General features: G+C 47.4%; 1 protein-coding gene across 1 annotated transcript; it reads left to right on the top strand.

The window, feature by feature from the left end:
- The first annotated feature begins 1,511 nt into the window (after positions 1-1,511).
- THOC3 (THO complex subunit 3) lies at positions 1,512-12,031 on the top strand. Its single transcript, XM_010992405.3, has 6 exons — positions 1,512-1,841; positions 2,561-2,717; positions 3,936-4,140; positions 7,582-7,743; positions 7,863-7,963; positions 10,120-12,031. Exons 1-6 carry the CDS (start codon positions 1,575-1,577, stop codon positions 10,281-10,283), a joined length of 1,056 nt encoding a protein of 351 aa, XP_010990707.1. The 5' UTR covers positions 1,512-1,574; the 3' UTR covers positions 10,284-12,031.
- Positions 12,032-23,350: the final 11,319 nt, after the last annotated feature.

The following is a 23,350-nucleotide window of genomic DNA, read 5'->3' as shown; positions in this document are numbered from 1 at the left end:
TCCTAAGACCCCTCAGAGCCTCGTGCTTTGTATGTGGACTCGTTTAGTATTTAGGACCTTATGACACTCTCCCATGCTGCTGGTGGAAATGTAGATTGTTAGAACCTCTTCAGGTGTTTTGGTAGCATCTATTCGATTAAAAAAAATGCATATGTGCACAATGAAGTTTGCATAGAGATCTTCACTGCAGTATGGTCCTAAAAACAAATTCATGGACACAAAAATGTCCCTCAAAGGGATCAGCTGAATAAACTTACGCATCTATTACACCATTAAAGACTGCATCCATTAAAAGAATGAGTATCTGCATATACTGATACGAAATTATTTCTTAAGTTTATTTACCGTAGAAAACAAGGTATGTAAGGAATGCTGTCATTTTTGGGGGGGCAGGGGAGGATCACACACACCTATCCTCCTCTCCCAGGGTGCTTACTTAACCTATCTCTGGAAGTTCACGCAAGAAATTTAACGATATTTTTTGGGAGGGTAATTTGGGGACAAGGTGATTTGGGGGTAAACTTACTTTTCACTCTACTCTCTATTTTCCACATTTGTTACCAGGTACCAAAAAATTGTACCTTTTGAAATTTTTAATTTTTATACAATTTTAAAGGTTGCTTTCCATTTACAGTTATTATAAATGATTGGCTTTATTCCCCGTGTTGTACAATACAACCTTGAGCCTGTCTTTTTTACACCCATTAATTTGTACCTCCCCTGCACTGATAACCACTAGTTTGTTCCCTGTATCTGTGAGTCTGCTTCTTTTATGTTACGCTCACTAGTTTGTTGTATTTTCATACAAAGGTCCAGCCATCTTCCCACCACCGAAACCCTGCCCCAGCCCACAGCCCTTCTCAAGGCCTCTGGCTGGCATCAGCCGCTCATCCCTGGTTTCCTCAGCAAGAAGATGCTGGGCGTGTGGTTTAAGGTGTGGGTGTGAGAGGTAGGGAATAGTCCAGGAGACGGGACATAGGTAGACATTGACTTTTCACTCTGTGTCTTTTACATATTTTTGCATATATAATCATGTGCATATAGCACTTTTTAAAAACAATTTATTTAAGAAACAGCCCCAACCCCTCCTCCACTCCTCCACCAACCCAACAAACTCCTAGCCCTTTACTCGGACAAGCTCACTAGCTGGTTCTTCTGCAGCAAAGAGTTGAGGGCCTTCTGCTTTACGGGAGGGGCTGAGGGGTCGGAGGCAACCCTAGAAAAAAGGGTTTTTTTACTGATGGGGACCTGAGGTTTAGAAGGATTGCGTTGGCTTATTTCTTCGATTAAACAGGGATAAAAACATATCTACCAAACAGTAGATAAGAGGAAAATAACGACCCCGAAAAACCTCCTAAATGTTAACTGTGAAGGAAATTTAAAGCGGAACCATTACCTCTTGAAAAGGCAAAAAGCGGGAACGCGCTGCATGCCGGGACTTGTAGTCCCTTCCGGGGTGGCCCACAGTGCGGCTGCGCGGGGGGCGCGCTTCTCCATGCGCATGCGTGTGGGGGCGGCGGCAGGAGTGACTGCACCCGGGCTTGGGCGGCCGAGTCGGCGTCCGGGAGCTCGGCATGGCGATTCCCGCGACGTCCATGGGGCCCTCGGCGCTGGGCCAGAGCGGTCCCGGCTCGATGGCTCCCTGGTGCTCAGTGACCAGCGGCCCGACGCGCTACGTGCTGGGGATGCAGGAGCTGTTCCGCGGCCACAGCAAGACGCGCGAGTTCCCGGCGCACAGCGCCAAGGTGCACTCGGTGGCCTGGAGCTGCGACGGGCGTCGCCTGGCCTCGGGGTCCTTCGACAAGACGGCCAGCGTCTTCCTGCTGGAGAAGGACCGGTTGGTGAGCTGCTAGGGCCCGGTCCAGGCCAGGGAGAGGGGCTGTGGTAAAGCGAGGTGTGACGGTAAGGAGAGAATGGGGCGAAGGGGAGGGTGGAGGTGAGACCGGGGAGGGGTAGGAAGGGGCGTGGAGGTGAGGGGCGTGCGCGGTGCGGGAACGAGGAGTGTGGGGGTGACGAGGGGGCGGGGAGGGGGTTGGTGGGGAGGAGGACCCGGGGTGAGGGCAGGTGGGGGTGTGTAGGCAGTGTAGCAGTCGGGAGGTGTGACGATGAGCGGGGAGGAATGGTGACCAGCGATGAGGAGGGTGGTGGGGGTGTGGGAGAGCGAGAGGAAAAATGTGTGGTGGTGAGGAGTGACTAGGGCGGCGGTGGTGGGCTCCCTGTGCTGGTAAGTAGGGCCTTTTTGGAAACGATAGGGCCTCCTGGCAATGAGGAGGTGGGTTGGGACCCTTGGTGGCAGAGTAGGGTGGAAAACCAGAAAGCATGAGGAAGGCCAGGGAGGGCAGAATGGTAAGGGCATTGATGCGGAGCTCGTCCGCAGAGTAGTTCAGACTGATGGGAAGGAAGGGAGGGAGGATATTGGGAAGAGGCTTGGAAGGACTGAACTCTTTAATTATCCACACTTTTGTTGGTTATAAAATACCTTGTTCTGAATAAGGTTAAGAAGGTGCGTGTGGAGGCAGGTACGTATGGGTGAAGTGACATCTGGATTCTGTCGTTTCAGGTCAAAGAAAACAATTATCGGGGGCATGGGGATAGTGTGGATCAGCTTTGTTGGCATCCAAGTAACCCTGATCTGTTTGTCACCGCGTCTGGGGACAAAACCATTCGCATCTGGGACGTGAGAACTACGAAATGCATTGCCACCGTGAACACTAAAGGTGACTGTTCAGAGAGAGGGCAATAGGAAGATAAGCTACTTAGAGTCATTCAACAGGCATTTTTTGACTATCTTCTCTGTGCTTGGCCCTGTAGTTCTGGGACACCCTGAGCTGAATGGGACTATCTCCAGCTCCCAGGACCTTAGGGTTTAGTGCAGGGAGAGAAACACATGTGTAAAAAAAAACAGTTGGGAAACTGCTAATAGGTTAGAATGACTGATCTTGCCGTAAGTGGTTTTGATCTGGGAGAAAATGACCTGGAAGTTGTGCAGTATATTTATAGACTCTGTTCTTTACCAGGTATTGTCGTATAAATCTTGAGGCTGTTTATTAAATTTTATTGACTAAAATGTTATTGATTATAAGATGCACTAATATTTTGTGCACCATTAGGAAAAAAAAAAGCTTTATGTATCAGGTAATTGTGATACACCAAAAATTTTAAGATGTGTCGTGATGCATTCTAAGATACATTATAGATAATAAAATGAAAACATACGCATCTTAGAATCAATCAAGTTGACAAAATTTTTAATTGATTTGTTCAATGTGGGCTACTGGGCTTTGTTGGCAAGACTTGTACCTGGAGGTGGAATGTTGTAGCGGTTTCCCCAAGTACACAGTTGGTGATTCATGAATGATTTGGTTGATATGTGGATGAATATTGAAGACTGATTGTGTGTATATTTTAATATTGACTAAAAAAGAAGAACTAGTCCATAGAATTTATTGCTAAAGTGAAGCTATATTTATGTAAGAAAGTTTTTAAGGTCAGTTTTAAGAAAAATCTTAAATGAAGAAAAGCTTAGCAGTCACACGGATAGTAACAAAGACTGTGAGAATGGCATGTGAATGACTTGCATTTGGGAGGTGCTGGTGTGAGAGAGGCCTTGGTGTCTAATCTGGGCCTAGATCTTGGCTCCGTGACTGTATAGCTTTGACATTTTGGCTCATCTCTCTTATCTTCCATTTCTTCATCTTGAAAATGAGGATAAAAAAATTGTCCTTTAGAGAAGGATTGTGCGAACTGAAGGGGGAAATTTGTAGATAAAGGTGCTGGGCTCCTAGGTGGTGATCTGTAAGTGGCTGTTCCCTTCCATTGATGGGGACCTCACTGAGTGAGCTCTGGTGACAGCCCTCGTCTTCCTGTGACAACAAAATAAACACCTGGAGGATTACGGGCACACTGTACCTTGCTGATTACATCTGGGTTCCCAGGGGAGAACATTAACATCTGCTGGAGCCCGGACGGGCAGACCATTGCCGTGGGCAACAAGGATGACGTGGTGACCTTCATTGATGCCAAGACACACCGTTCCAAAGCAGAGGAGCAGTTCAAATTTGAGGTCAATGAGATCTCGTGGAACAATGACAATAATATGTTCTTCCTGACAAATGGCAACGGCTGCATCAACATACTCAGGTGAGGGGCTTCTGGCTTAGGGGACTGTCCTATCTTTGCACTGGGTGCTGTGGGGGACACTGAGATGAATTAGATGTGAGTCTATCCTGAAGGAGCTTAAAGGGCAAATTACAGTTGGAACAACATGGATGTCAATCATCCAGGTCCATATATACATATATGGATGTTTTTCGGTGGTAAATACTACAATACCGTGTGACCCGTGGTTGGTTGTGTCTGGGAGGCGGAGCTGCAGGTACAGAGGAACCGCGGATGTGGAGGGCCAGCTGTAAATTACACGTGGATTTTGCACTGTGCGGAGGGTCGGCATCCCTAACCTTCCTGTTCAAGGGTCAGCTGTAGTAATGAAGGTGCTCTTTTGAGCACCGTCGAGCCAGGCACCTTATATTTCCCTGAGTCCTCACAGAAACCCTAGGAAGTTGGTGATGTGGTTCTCTTTTCACAGACGAGGACCAGGGGTTCAGAGAGGTTAAGTCAGTAGTCAGCTAGTGAACGCTAGAGCTGGACGCACCTTGAGTTATCACTAATTCGCACCTGTAGAGTCTCAGCTTAAAGCTATCACTTCCCCTCTAGGGAAGCCATCTTCACACCTACCCTTCCAAGGTTAGAAGCTTATTTTATGTACTTCCTGTTGGAAGCATTTCTCATTCTACATTATAGCTGCATGTTTACTTGCCCGTATCTTCCATTAGACTGTGAATTCCACGCGGGTAGGGACTGCCTTCAACTTGTTTGCTGTTGATGCCCTAGTACCTAGTCCGCTGCCTGCTACACAAAGTTAGGGTCTCAGTAAATAAAGATGGGTTCTCTAAATGAATGGAATTGTGGGATTGAAATTCAGGTCTGTCTGATTTCTGTGCTTTCTGCCATCTTGGGTGAGCAGTGCCGGGCAGCGTGTCAGAGGGGCTGGGAGTTTGCTGTGGAATCCCAAGGAAAGAGACTTAGCATGTTGACTGTGGGAGTTGGCGGTTGAAGGAGGCAGCTACTGAGTTTGGCTTCGAAAGATTAGTCGCACTTTAAGAATCAGCAAAAGGGAGCTGCACAATGGACAGAACAACTGTGAGTGCGCGCGGCTCATTTGGAGAGTGGTTGGTAGGTCAGGGTTGCTGAGAGTGGTGGCAGATAAAGTATCTGGAGGGAGGTCCTGAAACGGGAAGGTGAAGTTGAAATATAATTTGGGATCAGGTTACTTGGGCTTGAAATTCTATGCTTAGCAACTTGAATTTTATTCTGTAGGTAGTGGTTTTGTTTGTTTGTTTGCTTGTAAGCCTTTTTTGTTTTAGAAAGTAAAACAGATGGGGATGTGGGTAATAGCTCAGTGGTAGAACGTGTGTTTGGCGTGCACAAGGTCCCGGGTTCAATCCCCAGTGCCTCCGTTAAGGGGGAAAAAAGATGTGGAAAACCATGTAATTACGCGTGTATAGCTTAATTAACTATTATATGCTTAACACCTGTGTCACCCACCCAGGTCGGTTAGTGCTTTCCCGGCCACCTCAGAAGTCTGTCCATGGGCTTTGTCCTAATCACAACCCCCTCCCCTTCAAAACACTTTCTCGATTTTTACAGTATTTCTTTATAGTTTTAGCTACCAAGTGTGCATCTCTAGATACTCTAATTTTGCTCATTTAAAAAAGTTTGACATGTCTTGTAAGTCTGTTAAACTATGGGATCTCCCTCCATCCCCCCCCCCTTTTTTTTTTTACCAATAACTTAGCTGTAGAAAAACCAGTCTGTTTACCTGTGGAGCTTATCCCAGTGTGGGTTTTGCTGATTCCAAATGCTTGCTTATTTATTGGAATTTAAGTTACACTTCATTTCATCTGTTTGGTTACCTAGGAATCGAGTTCATTTAGAGAAGGCAGGGTAAGTGCTTGATTCTCTCCCGTTGTCATCAGGTAATGGATTAGTTCCTGGTTGCCTCCAAAGTGATCAGCTAGGTTTTTGTCTTAAAAGAATCATCATGGACTCATGTGTTTAAGCATGGTGGGTGTGTTTCAGTCTTTTGTAATCAGTATCATAATTGAAACTCAAATCATCTTGTCTTTGGCCAGTGGGATCCTCTTCCTGTTGGTTCCTGAGTCACTTTTTTGACATAATCCCAGTAGTCTTCAGTTCCTTGCTCTCTGGTGTGACGAGCTATCCCAAGTTCACCTCGTGTATTTCTTGCCTCAAACCTTTAGTCAGAAAATTCTCTGAGAATCCCTGGATCCTCTTACTTGGAAATAATATTGGAGCTTGGAATGTCCGTATTGTCAGGTTGATCATTGTTTCTAGACCTTCCCAGTGGACAGAGCTGCTAGGAAGTATGTGTATATACTGGAAGATAAAATACTTGTGAATTCATACCGAGAACTTCCAGCGAAAATCTCTTTCCTTCCAAACTGAGTATTCCGGTTCTTGGAGATTCAGGGGATTATAGAATTTGAATATCCCATGGTTACTTATTACCTCTGTCCCATTACACATGCAGATATCTCAGAACAACAGTCCTTCCACCACCACCAGTCTGATGACTTAAAATAGTAAATTTTTCTTTTTGAATATGGTTTCTTCATTTTTCTCCATTAAAAAAAATAGTTAATACTATATATTGTCAGGTTGTACAGCTGTTACATATTATACCTTACCTCTAAACATATATCATTTCTACAAGAAACTATGTTTTTTTTTTTTTTTTTAAAGAAACCTGACTCTAAGCTGAGCCAGGCTCTTTTTTTTTTTAATTTAAAAGAAATTTAAAAAATTTTTTCGGGGGGAGGTAATTAAGTTTACTTACTGAAGAGATACTGGGGATTGAACCCAGGACCTCATGCATGCCAAGCATGCGCTCTACCACTTGGGCTATGCCCTCCCCACCAAGAAACCATGTGTTTAATGTTCATCACCAGCCCTAGGCTGGTAAGTCTCTAGTCTCTGACTGTCAGAGCTCACTCTCCAGTTTAGATTCCTCAGGAAGGGATCAGGGGGATAATGTTCCCTCAGTTCATACTTTTTATAACTTACGTACATATAAAACTTACAATTTATGATATTGTGCTTATTGTTTGAATTACTTTATAATTGATAGTCAGTTTTGCTAGATACAAAAGTTTTGATTCCTGTTTTCTTGCTTGTGTATCTTCAGTACGTTACTCGTTTTCTTTTGTTGTAAAGTGTTCCTGTCAAAGTCAGAAAGTCTGATGATCTAATTTTCTTTAAAGTCCAGTAATTTTACTACCACATGTCTTCACGTTGGCTAGTCTGGTTCCCATTCTCAGGTGTGTGGTGTGCTGTTTCAGTATATTGTTTGAAATCTTTTTATTTGAGGAAAATTTCCTTGAATTACAGTCTTTGATGTTTGTTCTGCTGTCTTACTTTGGTTTTCTTCTTCAGTGTCTCTTGGTATCATGTTAGTGCCAGAGTCCTCTTCCCAGTTTGATTGCCGCCTGTCTCGTTCCTCAGCTACCCGGAGCTGAAGCCCGTGCAGTCCATCAACGCCCATCCTTCCAACTGCATCTGTATCAAGTTCGACCCCATGGGGAAGTACTTTGCCACGGGAAGTGCAGATGCTTTGGTCAGCCTCTGGGATGTAGATGAGTTAGTGTGTGTTCGGTGCTTTTCCAGGTAAGCAGCTCTGCCAGCCCTTTCCTTGTTAGGTAAATTACTTTTATGTCATTGTGGGCGAAATCGTGCCCTCCTCTTACTGGGTTATTCTAATGGCTCCTCTGTCTTCTCTGTTATAGGCTGGATTGGCCTGTGAGGACCCTCAGTTTTAGCCACGATGGGAAAATGCTGGCATCGGCATCAGAAGATCATTTCATCGACATTGCTGAAGTAGAGACAGGTAACTAAACCTCGCTACCTTAACGAGAATCCTGTGTCTCACCTCTGGCCATCGGGACTCCTGTCCTGCGCTTTCGTCTCTGTGTATGACCACTTCACCAGCATTAGCATGAATGAATTTGTCTCCTTGGGGCAAGTTATTTATTAAGACTATTATAGTCACGTAATGAGGAAGTAAGGAGGGAAGTAAGGAGGAAAGAAAAGGACAGGTCTGAAAGAAAGTGATTAAAGAAAATATTTTGCATTTTATTCATTTTTAATTCTTCCATTATAACAAAAGTTTTAAAATACAGAAAAGAACAAATGAATGAATGAATGACCCACCATTTAAATACAACCTCTTTTTGCATTGTTTTATTTCTTCCTGCCTTTTTCCTGTATGTGAACTTAAAAAATACATATGTATATTTTATAATTTAAGAAATTATCAGAGTAGATGTGATTTGTTTTAAACAGCAACAAAGGAAAACTTGAAAATAGAAAAATGGGAGGTGAGTATTCATTTTACAAACGAATTTCCTCAAGTTTATTTTTTAATGTAGCTTTGTTGTTTTTGGAAATACATGATGCTTTAGTGAAAGAATGCAAACTATATAGAAAACTTCAAAGAAGAAAGTAAAGAACTTGAAATTCCGCCATTTAAAGAGTGCCACTGTTGATAACGTTGTGGTGAGTGTGGTCCAGCCATCCAGCAGCTTCATGTAACCCTCGTGTTCCTGTGATGCAGAGGTGCGCTCCTGCTGATCCAGGGCCCGCCTGCCTCACCTGCAGGATGTTACAGCTTCTTCAGTGGCGATGACTGCTGAGCTCTGCTGCTACTCTTAACGCGGGGCTTATAATTCCACTGACTCTCCTGGTATATCCCCAAGCTGCCCCACTCTTAGATGGCTTCTGATTTTTGCACCATGATAAACAACGTTGTGATGAGGATCCTTTTACTTACATAGTCATCCTTTGGGGTAAACCATTGAATTGGTCTTGCTGAGTCAAAGCTGGTCATTTTAGGAAGGACCAAACTTCATTACAGAAGGGTTATTGCAGTGTTTGCTCTCAGCAGCAATGCATGCATGAAGTTAATGGCCTAAAAAGAAATGAAAGAGGAGAAGCAGCCTCTGAAACCATTTTTTATGTCTGTGTAACACAGAAATTTGCTCAGACATGTTGCTGTAGATTGCCAGATCCTGGCATTATGAAGAGTGGTTAACTTTCCCCCAGATAGAATTACTTAAAACAAAACAAAACAAAACAACTCTCTCTTTATACACACACACATAACATATGCATATAAACATGTATTTAAATAGCTTTATTGAAATAGAATTCACATACCGTATAGTTGAGTTTGAAGTATATAAATTCAGTATATCCTGCATTTTAAAATCATCACCACACTGTGAACATTTTACTATGTTGCTGTTCACCCGAAGGTTGCAGAAAAGTTGAGTAGGACTTAAAAAAAGTTGCTTTGGAAAGATCACGTTTACTTTCAACAAGTAGGAGGAATAAACTTTTTGGAAAAAGAACTCTGTCTGCCAGGCGTTGTGGTTCAGTAGGAAGGTCTGTGGCTGTGGATGCAGACTGACTTCATGTGCTGGTTCTGCTGCTTCCTTCAGGTGTGACTTCACTCTTAAGTCACCTGTTCCTTTTTTCCCCCCCTCTTTTTTGGGGGGAGGTAATTAAGTGTATTTATTTATTATCATTTATTATTTATTACTATTTATTTATTTAGCAGCAGTGCTGGGGGTTGAACCCAGGAGCACTGAGCTGTCCCCTCCCCTCCCAAGTCACCTGTTTCTTTATGAAATGAGGTTTAAAATCATTACTTGCCTTGCTGGATTATTATACTTTATTACGCTAAAGTTACTCATCTCATTCATAAGGGTGCTCAGCAAACAGCTGCCCTTCTGTTTTTGCGGGGAGGGTAGAGTAAGGTTCAGAGCCTAAGCTGTTAACTGGCCTGCATCCTGGTCCTGCTCTGCCACCTGCTGGCCTTTGGCGTCTCTGCACCTGCGTGTTCTCTGAGGTGGGGCCGTGATGGCACTTCTGTCCTAGGGGGTAACTCAGCCGATTAAATGCGCTAATGTAAGTAAGTGCCTAGTGAGTCTGGTCTCTCGTTGTTAGCGTATTGATTGGTCTCCCTACATTGGTTTTTTATAGGAGACAAGCTATGGGAGGTGCAGTGTGAGTCCCCAACCTTCACTGTGGCTTGGCACCCGAAAAGGCCTCTGCTGGCGTTTGCCTGTGATGACAAAGATGGGAAATATGACAGCAGTCGGGAAGCTGGAACTGTGAAGCTGTTTGGGCTCCCTAATGACTCCTGATAGGAGGGCCTGACGCATGAAGGAGGCCCTGGCACGCTTCCGCTGTGGAGTCCGCTCGGTCTGTTCTCTTGGAGCTGGTGGGCACCCCACGTATTTATAAACTGGTGTAAATCACACAGGTCTTTTGTCAGGTGGCCCGTTCCAGGTCCCTTCCTGTTTCCTGTGTTAGTTGTTGTGCTCGCTCCTTGCCCCCTGCCCGAGGGCTCTGCAGTGATGACACTGCACACCTTGTCCCCTGGGGGCCCCCTGTCTGTCTGCTTTTGGGCGTAGGGTGGGCTTTGCTGGCCTTGCTTCTGCTTGGACAGCACCTAGTGTGGAGGGGTAGGGTGGGGAAGGGTGGGGTGGGGATGGAGATTTTTTTAATAATAAAAAAATAGATGTAATTTTGAGAACTGAGCATTTCATAAAACTGACTTTTTAATTGTGGGACTTACAGGAGTTTAAAAATTATGGCGGTGGTATTATTTTCTTATGTTATTATAGGGAGATGTAGTTCTACCTTTAAAAAAAATTTCAAATAGAATTTAAAGGTTAGAATTCTGTCATTCAGTGTCCTAACCGAGAACTCTTGTCAGTGGAGCATGAAATGCACGAACAGAGGCACTTGGATGACTTTAAGTCATCAGTTGTTCATGTGTATGTATTCCTGGCCTCATTCTGCCAAAGAGCTGTAGGCAACAAATTTATAATAAACATTGAGAAAAGTAGTAAAAAAACAAATGTCAAATCAGGATAAGACATATACGTTCAAATAGAAAGTCAAGACTGGAGGAATTAAAATTAGAAATATGCAAGAGTAAAGACCTAACTGGATGACTGAACTAAAATTCTGGCTCTGTACTCCCTGCTGGCAAAGTGAAAAGGGGGTAAGTCAGCTAATTCTTATTCAGATAAGCGCGTGCCAGCTCCTCAGGGAAAGCAAAGCTTTTATTAGCTCTTACCTCCCAAAGAAGTGGCTCCTGTAGGGGGTAGTTACCTGTGGGCAGTATGTTGATTTTCATTGTATTTTAATGTATTTAGGCATTAGGGGGAAAAAAAAAACCCAAGCCAAAATACACCTCAGTAAGTGATGTTCGTAGAAAACTTTGGAAAAACCAGGTAAGCAAAAAGAATTTTATTCCTAGCGCCAGGAGATAATCACTATTAGCACTTCTGTATGTAACCTTCCAGGAGTTTTCCTGTGCTCATATTTATGTATAAAAACATGTCTATAAAAACGTTGATGGGTAGACAAGTCAAATATGACAAGATGAAGCGTACGAGGTGCCCCGCACCGTGTCGAGCAGTGTAGGAAGCACACGTCTTCATAGACGTTTTTCGTGACCGGACACCCCCTGTGTGTCTGGTACTGTGATGAGCCCATCTTTCAGGTTTCGCAGCAGCCTTCTGAGCTTGGGTACTGACACCGCTTTCCTACCGCAGGGAGTTCAGCTCAGTGTTACTCACTTAGTGACGGTGTTCAGATCTAGGTTCGCTTAAGGGCCCAGTATGCCTGCTATTGCAATGGTTATTTGTTTCCACTTTACAGAAGAGTAAACCTTGGCTCTGAGCGGGCAGCTCGTGGTCCAGGTTAGCGAGTGCTCGATTGCGCCCCCTCTTCAAGGCTCAGGAGTGTTTCCTCCAGCCCAGCACAGCCTCTGCCTTCACCTTCCCTGAAGAATGGTCTTTTTAGTTACAACCCACTTGTCACTGCATGTGAGAAACCCCGTGTGGTGCGTGTCACTGGGAATAAACTTGGGTGCACTGTTTCTCGTTTTTGCAATTGTCTGTCATTCCTGTGGTTGTTCCTGTGTTTCTCTGTCTGCCCTGCCCCCCTCAGCACTGGAACCAGATGCTGTGGATTTGGTCTAGATCCTTGACACTTGATCGGTTTTCTCCTCTTCCATCCACGTGGATTTTTCCCTCTGGGTTTGTGTAGAGTCACGATCTGCTCAACTTATCACTTAAACAAGAAGAGATTTGTTGCTTTCAGGTAGTGGGACACTTGAAGCGACGGGAAGATGCATCTCCACAGGGATAGGGTGCCAGCGTGTGGCGGGCCTCACCCACTGTCAAGGCCTAGCTGACATCTTCTCTGCCTTGGCCTCAGGGTCGTGGAGGGGCTCAGAAGTCTGGTCCCTCCTGGGGAAATGACGTAACTGTCCCAGGCCTGGGATCCCTGTGGTCTGAGTGAGTTTGCTAGTTCAGAGAAGGGAGGATGTCATGCGGAATCACGTCCGGCCGTTGATTATTCAGTCAGTGCAGGCGTGTGGTACAGTTACTACTAAAAACTTGAGCAAGCCAGAAGCAAGTGGTGAGGTCAGCTCGGAGCTAGGCTTTGGCCGGCCTGTGAAGTCTGGGATTTGCTGTGCCAATGACCCACTGCTGAGTTGACTCGAATCACAAGTCAGGTTAAGGTTGCGGTATCTCTTTTGCTGAGAACCTGGGTTCTCTGTGGCCTGAGATCCAGCGAAGGATGAAAGCTACCAAGTGTTAGGCTTGCCTGAGGTGTCTCTGTGCCTTGAGGGTTGTTCCCTCCACTGGGAGAGGCTCTGCAGAGGGGGAGGGCTGTGGCGGGTGTGGGGAAGGCGGGGTGTGAGCGGGGAGGTTCCTGGAAGCCTGTGTCGGAGGCCAGAGCAGGGAGTCCTGGTGAAGCCAAAAGCAGGCTGTGTTCTCTGTATCAGGAGACTGCGGTGGGGAGACCCAGAAGGCAGATCAGGACGAGGCCAATTCTGGGAGAGCCCAGAGCAGCGTGTGTGAGTGTGTGTGTGAGAGAGATGGGCTGGTTAGGGTGTGATGTGTGGGTGGGTTCAGCTGAGAATGACCGGGAATGGGGCAGATACACCCATAAGCCCTTTTCAAAGGTGTTAAGGATTTAGTCGGCAAGGGGACCGTGCAACGTCTCCCTGGCTGGCAGGAGGAGAGCCCACAGGTGGAAAGGACTGGTAAGCCCTGTCTTTGGAAGGAGGAGAGCCCGCGTGAGGACGTGCGCCGCACGCTCAGAAACCCCACGTGTGGGTGACATGCCGCCCTCTTCCCTCCCTCCGACACTGTGGTGCGGTGGAAATGAGGCGGCCTCACACTTGAGCAGCAGAAAGGGATGTGAACCCCGGCTCCAGCAGGGACTGACCTGAACCCACGTTCCTCATCCACGAAGTGGGGGTGATGGATCCCCTTCTCCTTGGGGTGTTAGGAGGATTAAACGCGATGAAGGATGTCTAGCACGGCCCCGGGCACAGGGGAGAGGCTTCACACACCCCTTCCCCGTGAGGGGGAGCAGCTTCTAAGGAGAACAGGGCCCGCCCGCAGAGACAGGCCACCAGCCCGTCAGCTTTCTGGGCTCTAAAAGCCAGAGCTGAGCGAGCCGCGTTCATCACTCCGGGCGTGGGGGGCGTGGGGGGCGTGGGCGCGTGGGGGGAGGGGACTCATCCATCACCGCCTGGGCGGGGTGGGAGGTCCGGAGGAGGAACGTTAGATCTGCTCTCCGTTGCAGTCTGTTTGGGCCCATGAGGGATATGTGCGCCCGTGAACTCCCAAGTCAGGAGTGTGCGTGCGAACGGGGGAGGGAGAGCAGGAGGAGGGTAAAGCTCCTGTGAGCTGAGGTTTCTGGGGAGGGACAGGATGGGCAGGAGGGGGACTCAGGGCAGGTCTTGAGTCTGGAGGGTGTGAATATCGGGCAGAGGAGGTGGGAGAAAGGGTGCTGCAGGTTGGAGCAAAGCGAGGTGGTGGCAGTGTCCTGGGAGGTGGAGAAGATGGTCGGGGGATTGTGAGATGGGGTTGGGGAGAAAAGAGTGGGGGGTGTCAGGCTCTGGGTGATGTCATTTTGGACTGGTTGCTGGTGTGGCCTGATGAGTGGGGCAGAGTCCGGCAGACCCGGGCGGGAATCCTCGTTCTGCCACCACTAATTGGGAGACTGGTCAAATTGCTTCCCCTGCATAGTTGCAGTTTGCTTGTCTTTGTAATGTCCACAGTGGCAATGCAGCATATGAAGGTGAGGCGAATTGGCACACGTCAAGTGCCTGGCACGTTGCAGACATTCAGTTAGTAGCTACTGTTGTTACATAGGAGTTAACAACACATCTGTGAGCAGTATCAGTCCTCTTACCTGGCAGAGCTTTCTTTGTCTCCTAAGTCACATTTTGTGCAAAAAAATAGGGGGTGGGGTGGAGTGGGATTTGGAGAAAAGGAATATTTTAATGCATTTTGAAATACCCATTTTTGAACTAAGGCCCCCTGTTAACGTTTAGGGACGCTAAACTGAGAAGGATTCAGCCAGCGATTGCAAATTTACGAGTAGTTCACATGTCTGAAATTGTTGCTGACGCGGAACCAACAAGCTGTTGAACTTCAAGGCATCCAGCATCTTAGTTTTTCATCCCTCAGGAGAAGCAGGCAGAGAGTGACAATGTGCTCGTCTGACCGGCAGTGTCATAGCAGAGTCACCGGCTGGAATGCCATCGGACATCACCACGGTCCCCATGGTTTTACCAGGGACAAGTTGCTAAACTCACCTTGTTTCCTTTTCCCTTCTTGGTAAAGTTACCAGAATTACAGGTCAGGCAATGGCACAGATACAGCAAAGAGTCTGTCAACACATCTCAGGATGTCCTTGGGGACCAGCAGGAGATCTAGGCTGGGCACTGGCTGAATTGTACCTGGTCATCAGCTGTACCCAGAGTGAGAAATAAAGACAACTTGGAGAAAGTTTCCTAAAATGAGATATCACTGTGGAGTTCAAGTTGAAGATGACCAGTCCTGTGATGAAATATTGGACATTCACAATAGACTGCATCTCTGTAATGACAGTTGAAGTGCTGTGTTCAACCCTTAGAAGAGGGAATTCCTCTTGTTCTCTTTGTAGAGAGGAATCTTTCTTGGGTTGACCAAACATCTGAGCTTCCTCTGAGCACTGGGTCTTGTACAAGAGGAGAGGGAAAAAAAAAAACAAACCTGTAGCTTGGACCCATTTTACAGATGAGAACCGAGGCTCAGGGAGGTGAGGTTGCCCTGGGTCACCTGGTCAGTGCACTAGTTTGAAGTTAATTTTCTTCCACCGTGTTATGCCCCACACGTGGGTCCAAAATCCCAACTGTTTAGGTTCAGCTCAGTCTAGACGTGTCTTCACAGCCACACAGATGTCAAGGCTTTGGAGACTTCAAAGATTGTCCTCCATAACATTGGGATCCGTCTGGAGCTTTGTGACAAAGTTGATGATGCTGATGGGCAGAAACCAGAGAGAAGAGAATGTGTGGCTTGGTGAAGTGAAAGGAAATAACACATGGACAAGAAGATTTATTCACTGAGTCACTCAACACCTGCCCTGTGCCAGGCCTAGGCTGGACGCCGAGGGTACAGATGTGAAGATGAGCCAGTCTCTGCCCCAGGAGCCCACAGCCCGGTGTGGAGATGGTGACAACACGGTGTGAGTGGTTTCATAGAAGAGGAAGTCAGATCGTGTCTCTCCCTGGCTGAAAACACTCCTGTGGAAGTCCCCCAGACCCGATCTTTCTGTGCTGTGATCTCTAAAGGGTCTTAACTCACCTCTTCTTTAGTGCTGCTCCCCTTTGCCTCATTGCTGGATCTCTTCTTGCTCGCTGTACCTTCATTCAGAGTACTTCTGACCATCAGAAGTTACTCATTTGTTTGCTTGATTTGTGACCATCTCTCCAGCTAAACTGCCGGTGCCTTGGGACCTCTTCTGACAGGTTCGTTGCTTTATCTCCAATCTTAAGCACCACGCCTGGTACTGCCAAGCAGGTGCTCAGTAAATGTGTATTAAATCAATGAATGGATGGGAAAGTAGTAACAGTTTGGGTAGAATGCCAACCAGGATGGTAATACTTGCTTTGAGGAGGGGGGCTGTCGGGAGAGCAGAGGAGGGAAAGAATGAGGGTGGTGGGGAACTAAGAAAGGCGAAGCCCTCACTTAACCCTCACAGTGACCCAGACAGGTGGGTGGTATCACCCCCAAGTCATAGTATATGAGACCCCCAAGCGTCACCCCCAGGTGACGGTAAATGAAACAGTCTTAGAGAGCTTGGTTTCCAGTGATGCGGTTCTCAGGCGGGTGAGCAGGGTTGAAACCTCTGGGTGCGGCTCCAAAACCCCAGTCCTTTCCGGTAGGTCAGTTTTTCCTGCCCCTTTCTGTACATTAGAACCACCTATGTTCAGGCCCCATTGTGTCTCTCCCTGGCTGAAGAGGGGAAGAGGGACCCCAACCAAACTACCCCGGGGGATTCTAACATGGAACTCGGTTGAGACCACTGCCCTAAGCTCGCTGTTTCTCCGCTTGTAGAAAGGCGGTGACGTCACAAATGGCACAGGAGTGCCTGGGAGCATGGAGGGAGAAGGCTTCCTGGAGGCGACATTGGAGCTGGTCCTAGAAGGGTGGGGAGGAATCGGCCAGGCAGCCCTTAGAAGAGGTTGGAGGCAGAGGGGCCAGGTCTGGGCACGGCTTGGAGACTCAGACCATCCTGGCCTGATGCGGCTGATGGGAGCAATGGTGGCGAGCCGGGATAGGATGGGCTTCGCTTTAAGATCCTTGTATCAGTGGATGTACCCACCCAAGCTTTTGGAATCTTCTGCCTTGTCTGTCGTGATCTGACCCATATCTCCTCTGGGTGTGGTTACCTCAGGATCCTGGTGGGGCTCTGGCCTCTCCAAGCTCCTGTCACACTGGGATCACAGAAGGAGGTCAGGATGGAGACATGTCCATGAAGGCTTTTTGGTGGAATCAGCTGGACTTTGGCTTGATGACTCCATTTACGAAAGACCAGAACCTGCACAGGGAGCCTATGCCCCTTCAGGCATCAGAGCCCACAGCCCGCATCCTCACTGGTTTGGCCCCATGCAGCTTGGAAGTGCCTGGGCTGTGGTGTCAGCTAATCCCAGATGTGGGCTGCGTGACCTCTTGTCACCTCCCTAAACTTCAGGTACCCATCTGGGCAGCTTGATTTTCCCCCAGGCGAGAGTCTACTCCATCCCGTGTGCTCAGTACTAGGGCAGAGCACAAGCGCCACACGGAGGGTCCTCCATCAGAGTCAGGCTCTCCTCACGGCCACCTGTGCTTCCCTGGATTTCAGGGCTGTGTGACAGAAGAGGGACCGGGGAGACAGATTGGGTCCGGCTGTGAAGGGGCCCCACCCTGGTGCGAGGGAGCTCGGCCTAAGGCCTTTCAGCAGGTGAGAAGCTTTAGACGGTTGAACGCTGCGCTTGGGGAAGGCCAGCTGGGGCGGTGTGGAGGTGATGCTTTAGGGAGAGAGTTCCTTGCAGCCGCGTGGCCTAATACAGAGCTTCCCAAGGTGGCCTGCCTCCGACTTTCCCGGCAGGCCTGTTAAAACACACATCCCCAGGTCCTGTCCCCGGAGGTTTTAGTTCCCTACAAGGGGTCGGGGCTCTGAGAATCTGAGTTTGTAACAGACCCCCAGGGGATGTGCTGTTGCTGCCGCTGAAGCTGTTAGATACACAGAGGGCCGGCCCAGGGTGCTACTGGGCTTAAACTTTAGATCTTCCGCATATAGCTAGGCATTTGGCCCTGGCCAAGTTCTCTAACCCATGTGAGCCTCAGTTTCCTCATCTGTAAATGAGATGCCACCCTACTCCAAAGGCGGCGGGAAGAATTCAGCGAGACGACGTGTGTACGCACTTAGCACCGTGCCTGCAGTCGGCATCCCGTAGGTTTTATATTTTTATTAATACCACTGAGGAGGCTGTTGCCGAGATACAAGGGAGAACTGAAGGAGAGGCTGGGCCAGGCCAGTGGCTGTGGGCTGGAGACGAGGGGATCTGGTTTCCTTCAGAGGCTCCAAGCCGTGTGAAACCAGCGCTTGGCTCTAGGTTAAAACCTGCCTGTGGGTCCCTGTCTGGCCACTAGAGGGCAGCAGAGCCAAGGCCGCACGAGGGAGGCTGAGAGCCAGGAAGGCTGGCGCCGGTCCGTGCACTCAGCCTTTATTCCTGTATTTGCGTCGACTGTCCCCCTCCCTCCTTGCTCTGTGTACTTGCTGACGACTCTGGAAAACACTTCGCATCGCAGGGCACCTCTCAGTTCCTGCTTGTCTTGCGGCCCGGGATTAGCCATGGCTGAAGTGTCCCACTTTCTGGCAGCTGTGTTTATTTCTCAAGGGCGCAGGCGGAGCAGAACATGGGGCCTGCGCCCTGCAGCTCAGCAGAGCCCGGTCTGAACCGCAGTTGCTCTTCTGCCAGCTCAAAACTCGGGACCTGTTCCATCTTGCTTTCCTCCCCCGCTCCCCAGCCCTTGCCTGCACCCTTAGATCTTGTGGGTGGAGAAATAAAGGGAATTTCAAATCTTTCACCCATTTGGAAGGCTGGCTGGAAGCAGGGCTTTCTAGGGGCCCGGTAAACAGCGCTGGTCTGGTCGATTCATTTCAGAGCAGTGTGGGTGCACGTTCAAGGTCATAGAATGTGGTGAGGGGAAGAAAAAACCTGGAAGCACTTTGATAATATTTGGTGGTGTACCTTGTGCCAAGCCCTGCCTTGATGAGTTAGTTGCTTTATTCCAAGAGAATAACAAAATGTACCAATGATGCAGCCTACACTTAACTGATCGCGTGGTGAGAGCCAGGCCCTGTGCTGAGCGATTTTCACATATTAGTTCTTTCAACGCTAACAACTGCCCATGAGGTGTTACTCATTCTGAAGACACTGAGATTTGGAGAGTTTACAGCAGGATCCTTAGGGCCAAAGAGTGGTGCTGACAGACTGGGAGTTTGAAATTTGTAGATACTGACAGACATATGTAGACTAGATAAACAAGATTACACTGTGTAGCACAGGGGAATATATACAAGATCTTGTGGTGGCTCACAGCAGAAAAAAGAATGTGACAATGAATGTATGTATGTTTATGTATAACTGAAAAATTGTGTTCAACACTGGAAGTTGACACAACATTGTAAAATGACTATAACTCAATAAAAAAATGTAAAAAATAAATAAAGTCCTCTGATGGACAAGAAAAAAAAAAAAAAGAAATTCCAAAAAAAACCTCACTCCAAAACCCAAACTCCTTCTGTCCGGAATGATGGGCATGGTCAGTTCCACTTTTAGCCCAGCTTTTTCCAGAAGTGGGGGATGTAGACCTTAGGAAGGAGAAGGCCAGGCCTATGACAAGCCAGCCTGTCCAGTGCTCATGATCCCCCTGCACAGTGGACCAGTGAAGAGCCTGGATTTGGAACCAGGTTGCCTGCGTGTCAGTCCTGACTCTGCCACCTACCGTCTCTGTGACCTTGGTTGGGCAAATTCTTTGACATCTGAGTCTTAGTTTCCTCACCTCCCTAGTTTGCTCTGAGGGTGAAGTGAGTTAGTACGTGTCAAGTGTTTAGATCATTGCGTCGCACAAAGTAGTAACTCAGTGGGTGTCATTATCATCATCGTTTTTATACCACTCTTGGTATATCATTGCGTCACTCTTATTATCATTCCTTTTAACCATCATGCTATAGTCACCTCTGTGTTCTCAGTGCCTGGCCTCTTTGAGGGGTTGGAAAGTGTTTATCGAATGAAGTAAGCCCTTGGATTCAGAAAAATATTTTCTGAGCTCTGGAGGCTGCCAGGTGCCAGCTTGATACACGAATGGCTCCATTTTGGATCCCGTACTCAGGACCTCCCAGTGGAAAGGAGCGGTCAGATCAGGCGCTAATTACCACACGAGGCACAAACATTCCATGGAGATTCTGATGTGGGTGAGAGAACTTTTGGAGTGAGGAAGAGGCTGGCGGTCAGTTTCAGAAGAGATAGCCTCTAAAACAGGTCCTGAAAGATGATGGAGGAGGAAGAAGGGTGATCTGGGCCAGAGAATTCAGCCTTTAACTTCAACAAAGGGCCATGAATCAAGCTGGAATTTTATTCATCCAACTTGATGAATCCATCAGGCATGGCTGGACTCAGGCACTGAGCCGCAGTGGTGGCTTTGAGCCAGCCTCTGTCCTCAAGTGACCTGGGTCTAATGGGTGAACAGCCAAGGGAAAAGGGATGAAAATTCGGTCTGATGAGGGGCCAGTATTGACTCGGGGACTCTTAGGCCCACGTTAGGGACACTCGGCTCTGACTGGTGTAAGCAGAAAGGACATTCTCATTGGATGTCCTTGGTCTCATGTTCACTGTGGCCAGGGAGACCCTCTGCCCACCCCGCACAGGATGGGGAGCGCACAGGTGTACCAGTGCCCTCCAAATCACAGGGACGGAGGGGTGGTGGTGGGCTGTGTTTGGTGTGATTCCCCAAAGACAATTCAGATGAAGTCACCAGAGGGAGGAAGGAAGAATGGATGTCTAGGCAAAATGCACAGACGTCCACTGCAATTACCACATGGGAGCAGAATCACCCATCAGTGAAGAGCCCTGGCTTGGGGCTCCAGTTCCCGGGGGTGGAACCCCAGTTCCACCATTTACAAGTTGTGTGGCCATGGCTGGGTCACGTCACCAGTCAGTCTGAGTCTCAGTGTCCCCATCTATAAAACGGGAGTGATAGTCCAGCATTGTGGGCTTGAGTCAGTGTGAAAGCACATTGTAAAGGCACCAGTCCAGCAGGTGTCACTGCAATTTGGTGTGGCATGAAGTCTGAAGTCTCTGATCCAGCAAATCGACTTCTGGGTATTTAATCAAAGGAAATGGAAACACTAACTCAAAAGAGGATCTGTACCCTCATGTTCATTGCAGCATTATTTTCAATAGCCAGGATAGGGAAACAGCCTGTGTCCATCGAAGGATGAACGGATAAAGAAATGCAGTATATACGTATATATACATATATATACAATGGAATATTATTCAGCTATGAAAAAGAATGAAATCTTACCATTCGCAACAACATGGATGGAAGTTAAGGGCATTATGCTAAATGAAAGAAGTCAGAGAGAGATTTCACTTATTTGTGGAATCTAAAAAAAAACCCAAAAAAACCAAAACAAAACCCCAAACAAAGCTCATAGATACAGAGAACAGATTGCTGATTGTCAGAGGTTGGGGGTGGGGAGTGGGTGAAATGGTTGAAGGGAGTAAAAGGTACCTGTTTCCAGTTATAAAATAAATAAGTCCTGGGATGTGATGTACAGCATGGTGACTATAGTTAACAATACTGTATTGCATATTTGAATGTTTCTAAGAGAGTATATCTTAAAAGTTTATCACAAGAAAAAAATGTAACTATGTATAGTGACAGGTATTAACTAGACTTATTGTGGAGATCATTTCGCAGTGCATACGAATATCGAATCAGTATGTTGTACACCTGAAATTAATATGATGTTCTATGTCAGTTACGCTTAAATTTAAAAAAGAAGTCTGAAGCCTCTGGATTGTTACCTGACCAGGTCTAGGGAACCTGTCCACAGACAGGACAGAGAGCCAAACTCTCCAGGGTTCAAATCCTCAATCTGCCACTAGCTAGCTTCGTTTTCTCCTCTGTGGAGTGAAGATGATCATTCCTGCCTCCCAGGGTCACAGGGAGAAGTGATGAGGTGGTACAGAGACAGTGCCTGGCACATATCGGTCTATAATTAATGATAGATGTGTCCTCAGCACAGTGATTACCCGGGAGCACGCCAGGAGTCCAGGTGCAGCTCTGGCAGGACAGGCCACGTGCTCTGTGAGCAAACAACCGTCCCTCTGGACAAAGGGTGCGTTTGGCCAGCAGCCAAAGGCCCTGGGAGGCTTTGTGTCGCCTGGCCCTTCCCGCCTTCCTTTCTGCTTGAAGTGGGGCCAGCCTCACAGAGGCTCATGTTTCAGTCTTAATTACCCGCCAGGCTCTCCTCTCAGCCTGTGTTTCATTTCCGCCACAAGGCTTTCAGCCAGACAGTTTGAACAGAACCTCAGCTGGAGTGTGTTAACTCTTCTCCCCCGTCCCTGGCAGAGATCTGGGATCAGCGAGGCATCAGGACAAATTGTAAACAAACACACATTTGCTCTGATGTGGCCCCTCCTCCCGTGCCGCAGTGTTATCTGAGATCTGCAGAGCGTCCAATCAGGGGAACGTGAGAGTGTTTGGAAAAAACCTAGAAATCATTGAATCCAGTGTACCCATTTTACAGAAGATGTTCGGTTAAATTGCTCATGTTCACAGAGATAACCTGAAGATATAAGCAGAGCTGGGAATCAGGTCTTCTGAGTCTTAGTCCAAAACTTTTACCACAATAACCTGGTCCTTCCATCATTCATTCGCTCCTTCGGGAACACATATTGAGTATCTGTTACTGTATTCCAGACCCTATTCTGGGCTCGGTGAAGATGAGCTGAATAAGAAGCAGACTCTGCCCTTGAACTGCTTATGAGCTCTCCCCGTCCATCCATCCGTCCATCTGTCCATCCACTATCTGTTCATCTTCTCATCAGCATGCTTCTCTCTCCACTGATCCATGAACACATCCATTTACCTCTTCATCCATTCATTCAGGCATCAATGTCTCTATAAAGCCCCAAGTCCCGGGCTGGTGCTAGGGACCAAAACAAGTTAAATAACAATTTTGCTCTCTAGGTTTTTCCCGTATCCCAAAAAGCTGCCTCTAAGGTATGTGTGACGGGCTCTGCTTGTGCACAAACGGAGACGTGCAGCTCTGCCTCTTAGTTCTGAGAAGGCTTCATTCTGGGGGTGAAAACAGAGCAGCACCTTGGAGAGGAGTCTCCTGTGGGGAAGACGGGAAAGAGCCTTCTCGGCTGCGGGAACCATCGGGGCAAAGGCATGAGGATGCCTGGTGGCTTGGGACGGAGAGGAATGCCTTTCATTCGATGACTCCTTCTAGGAGTCAACTGGCTGGCCAACAATAGTCAAGACAGGATGTCGAAGGCTCTTTTAAAAGGACCTTGAATACCATACCTGGAGCCAGAATGTCACCCTTGGGCATTTGGAAACCACTGCAGTTTTTTTTTTTTTTTTTTTTTTTTTTTGCGGGGGTAGGTGTTATTTTTAACATTTATTTATTTTTGTTGAAGTATAGTCGGTTTACAATGTTGTGTTACTTTCTGGTGTACAGCATTCTCATGCAGTTATATACACACACATATACAGACACATTTTTTTTCATATTCTTTTTCATTGTAGGCTATTACAAGGTATTGAATATAGTTCCTTGTGCTAGA

This window comes from Camelus dromedarius, chromosome 27 (assembly GCF_036321535.1).
Source record: "Camelus dromedarius isolate mCamDro1 chromosome 27, mCamDro1.pat, whole genome shotgun sequence".
Lineage (NCBI taxonomy): Eukaryota > Metazoa > Chordata > Mammalia > Artiodactyla > Camelidae > Camelus > Camelus dromedarius.
This window is presented reverse-complemented; position numbering and strand designations above follow the sequence as displayed.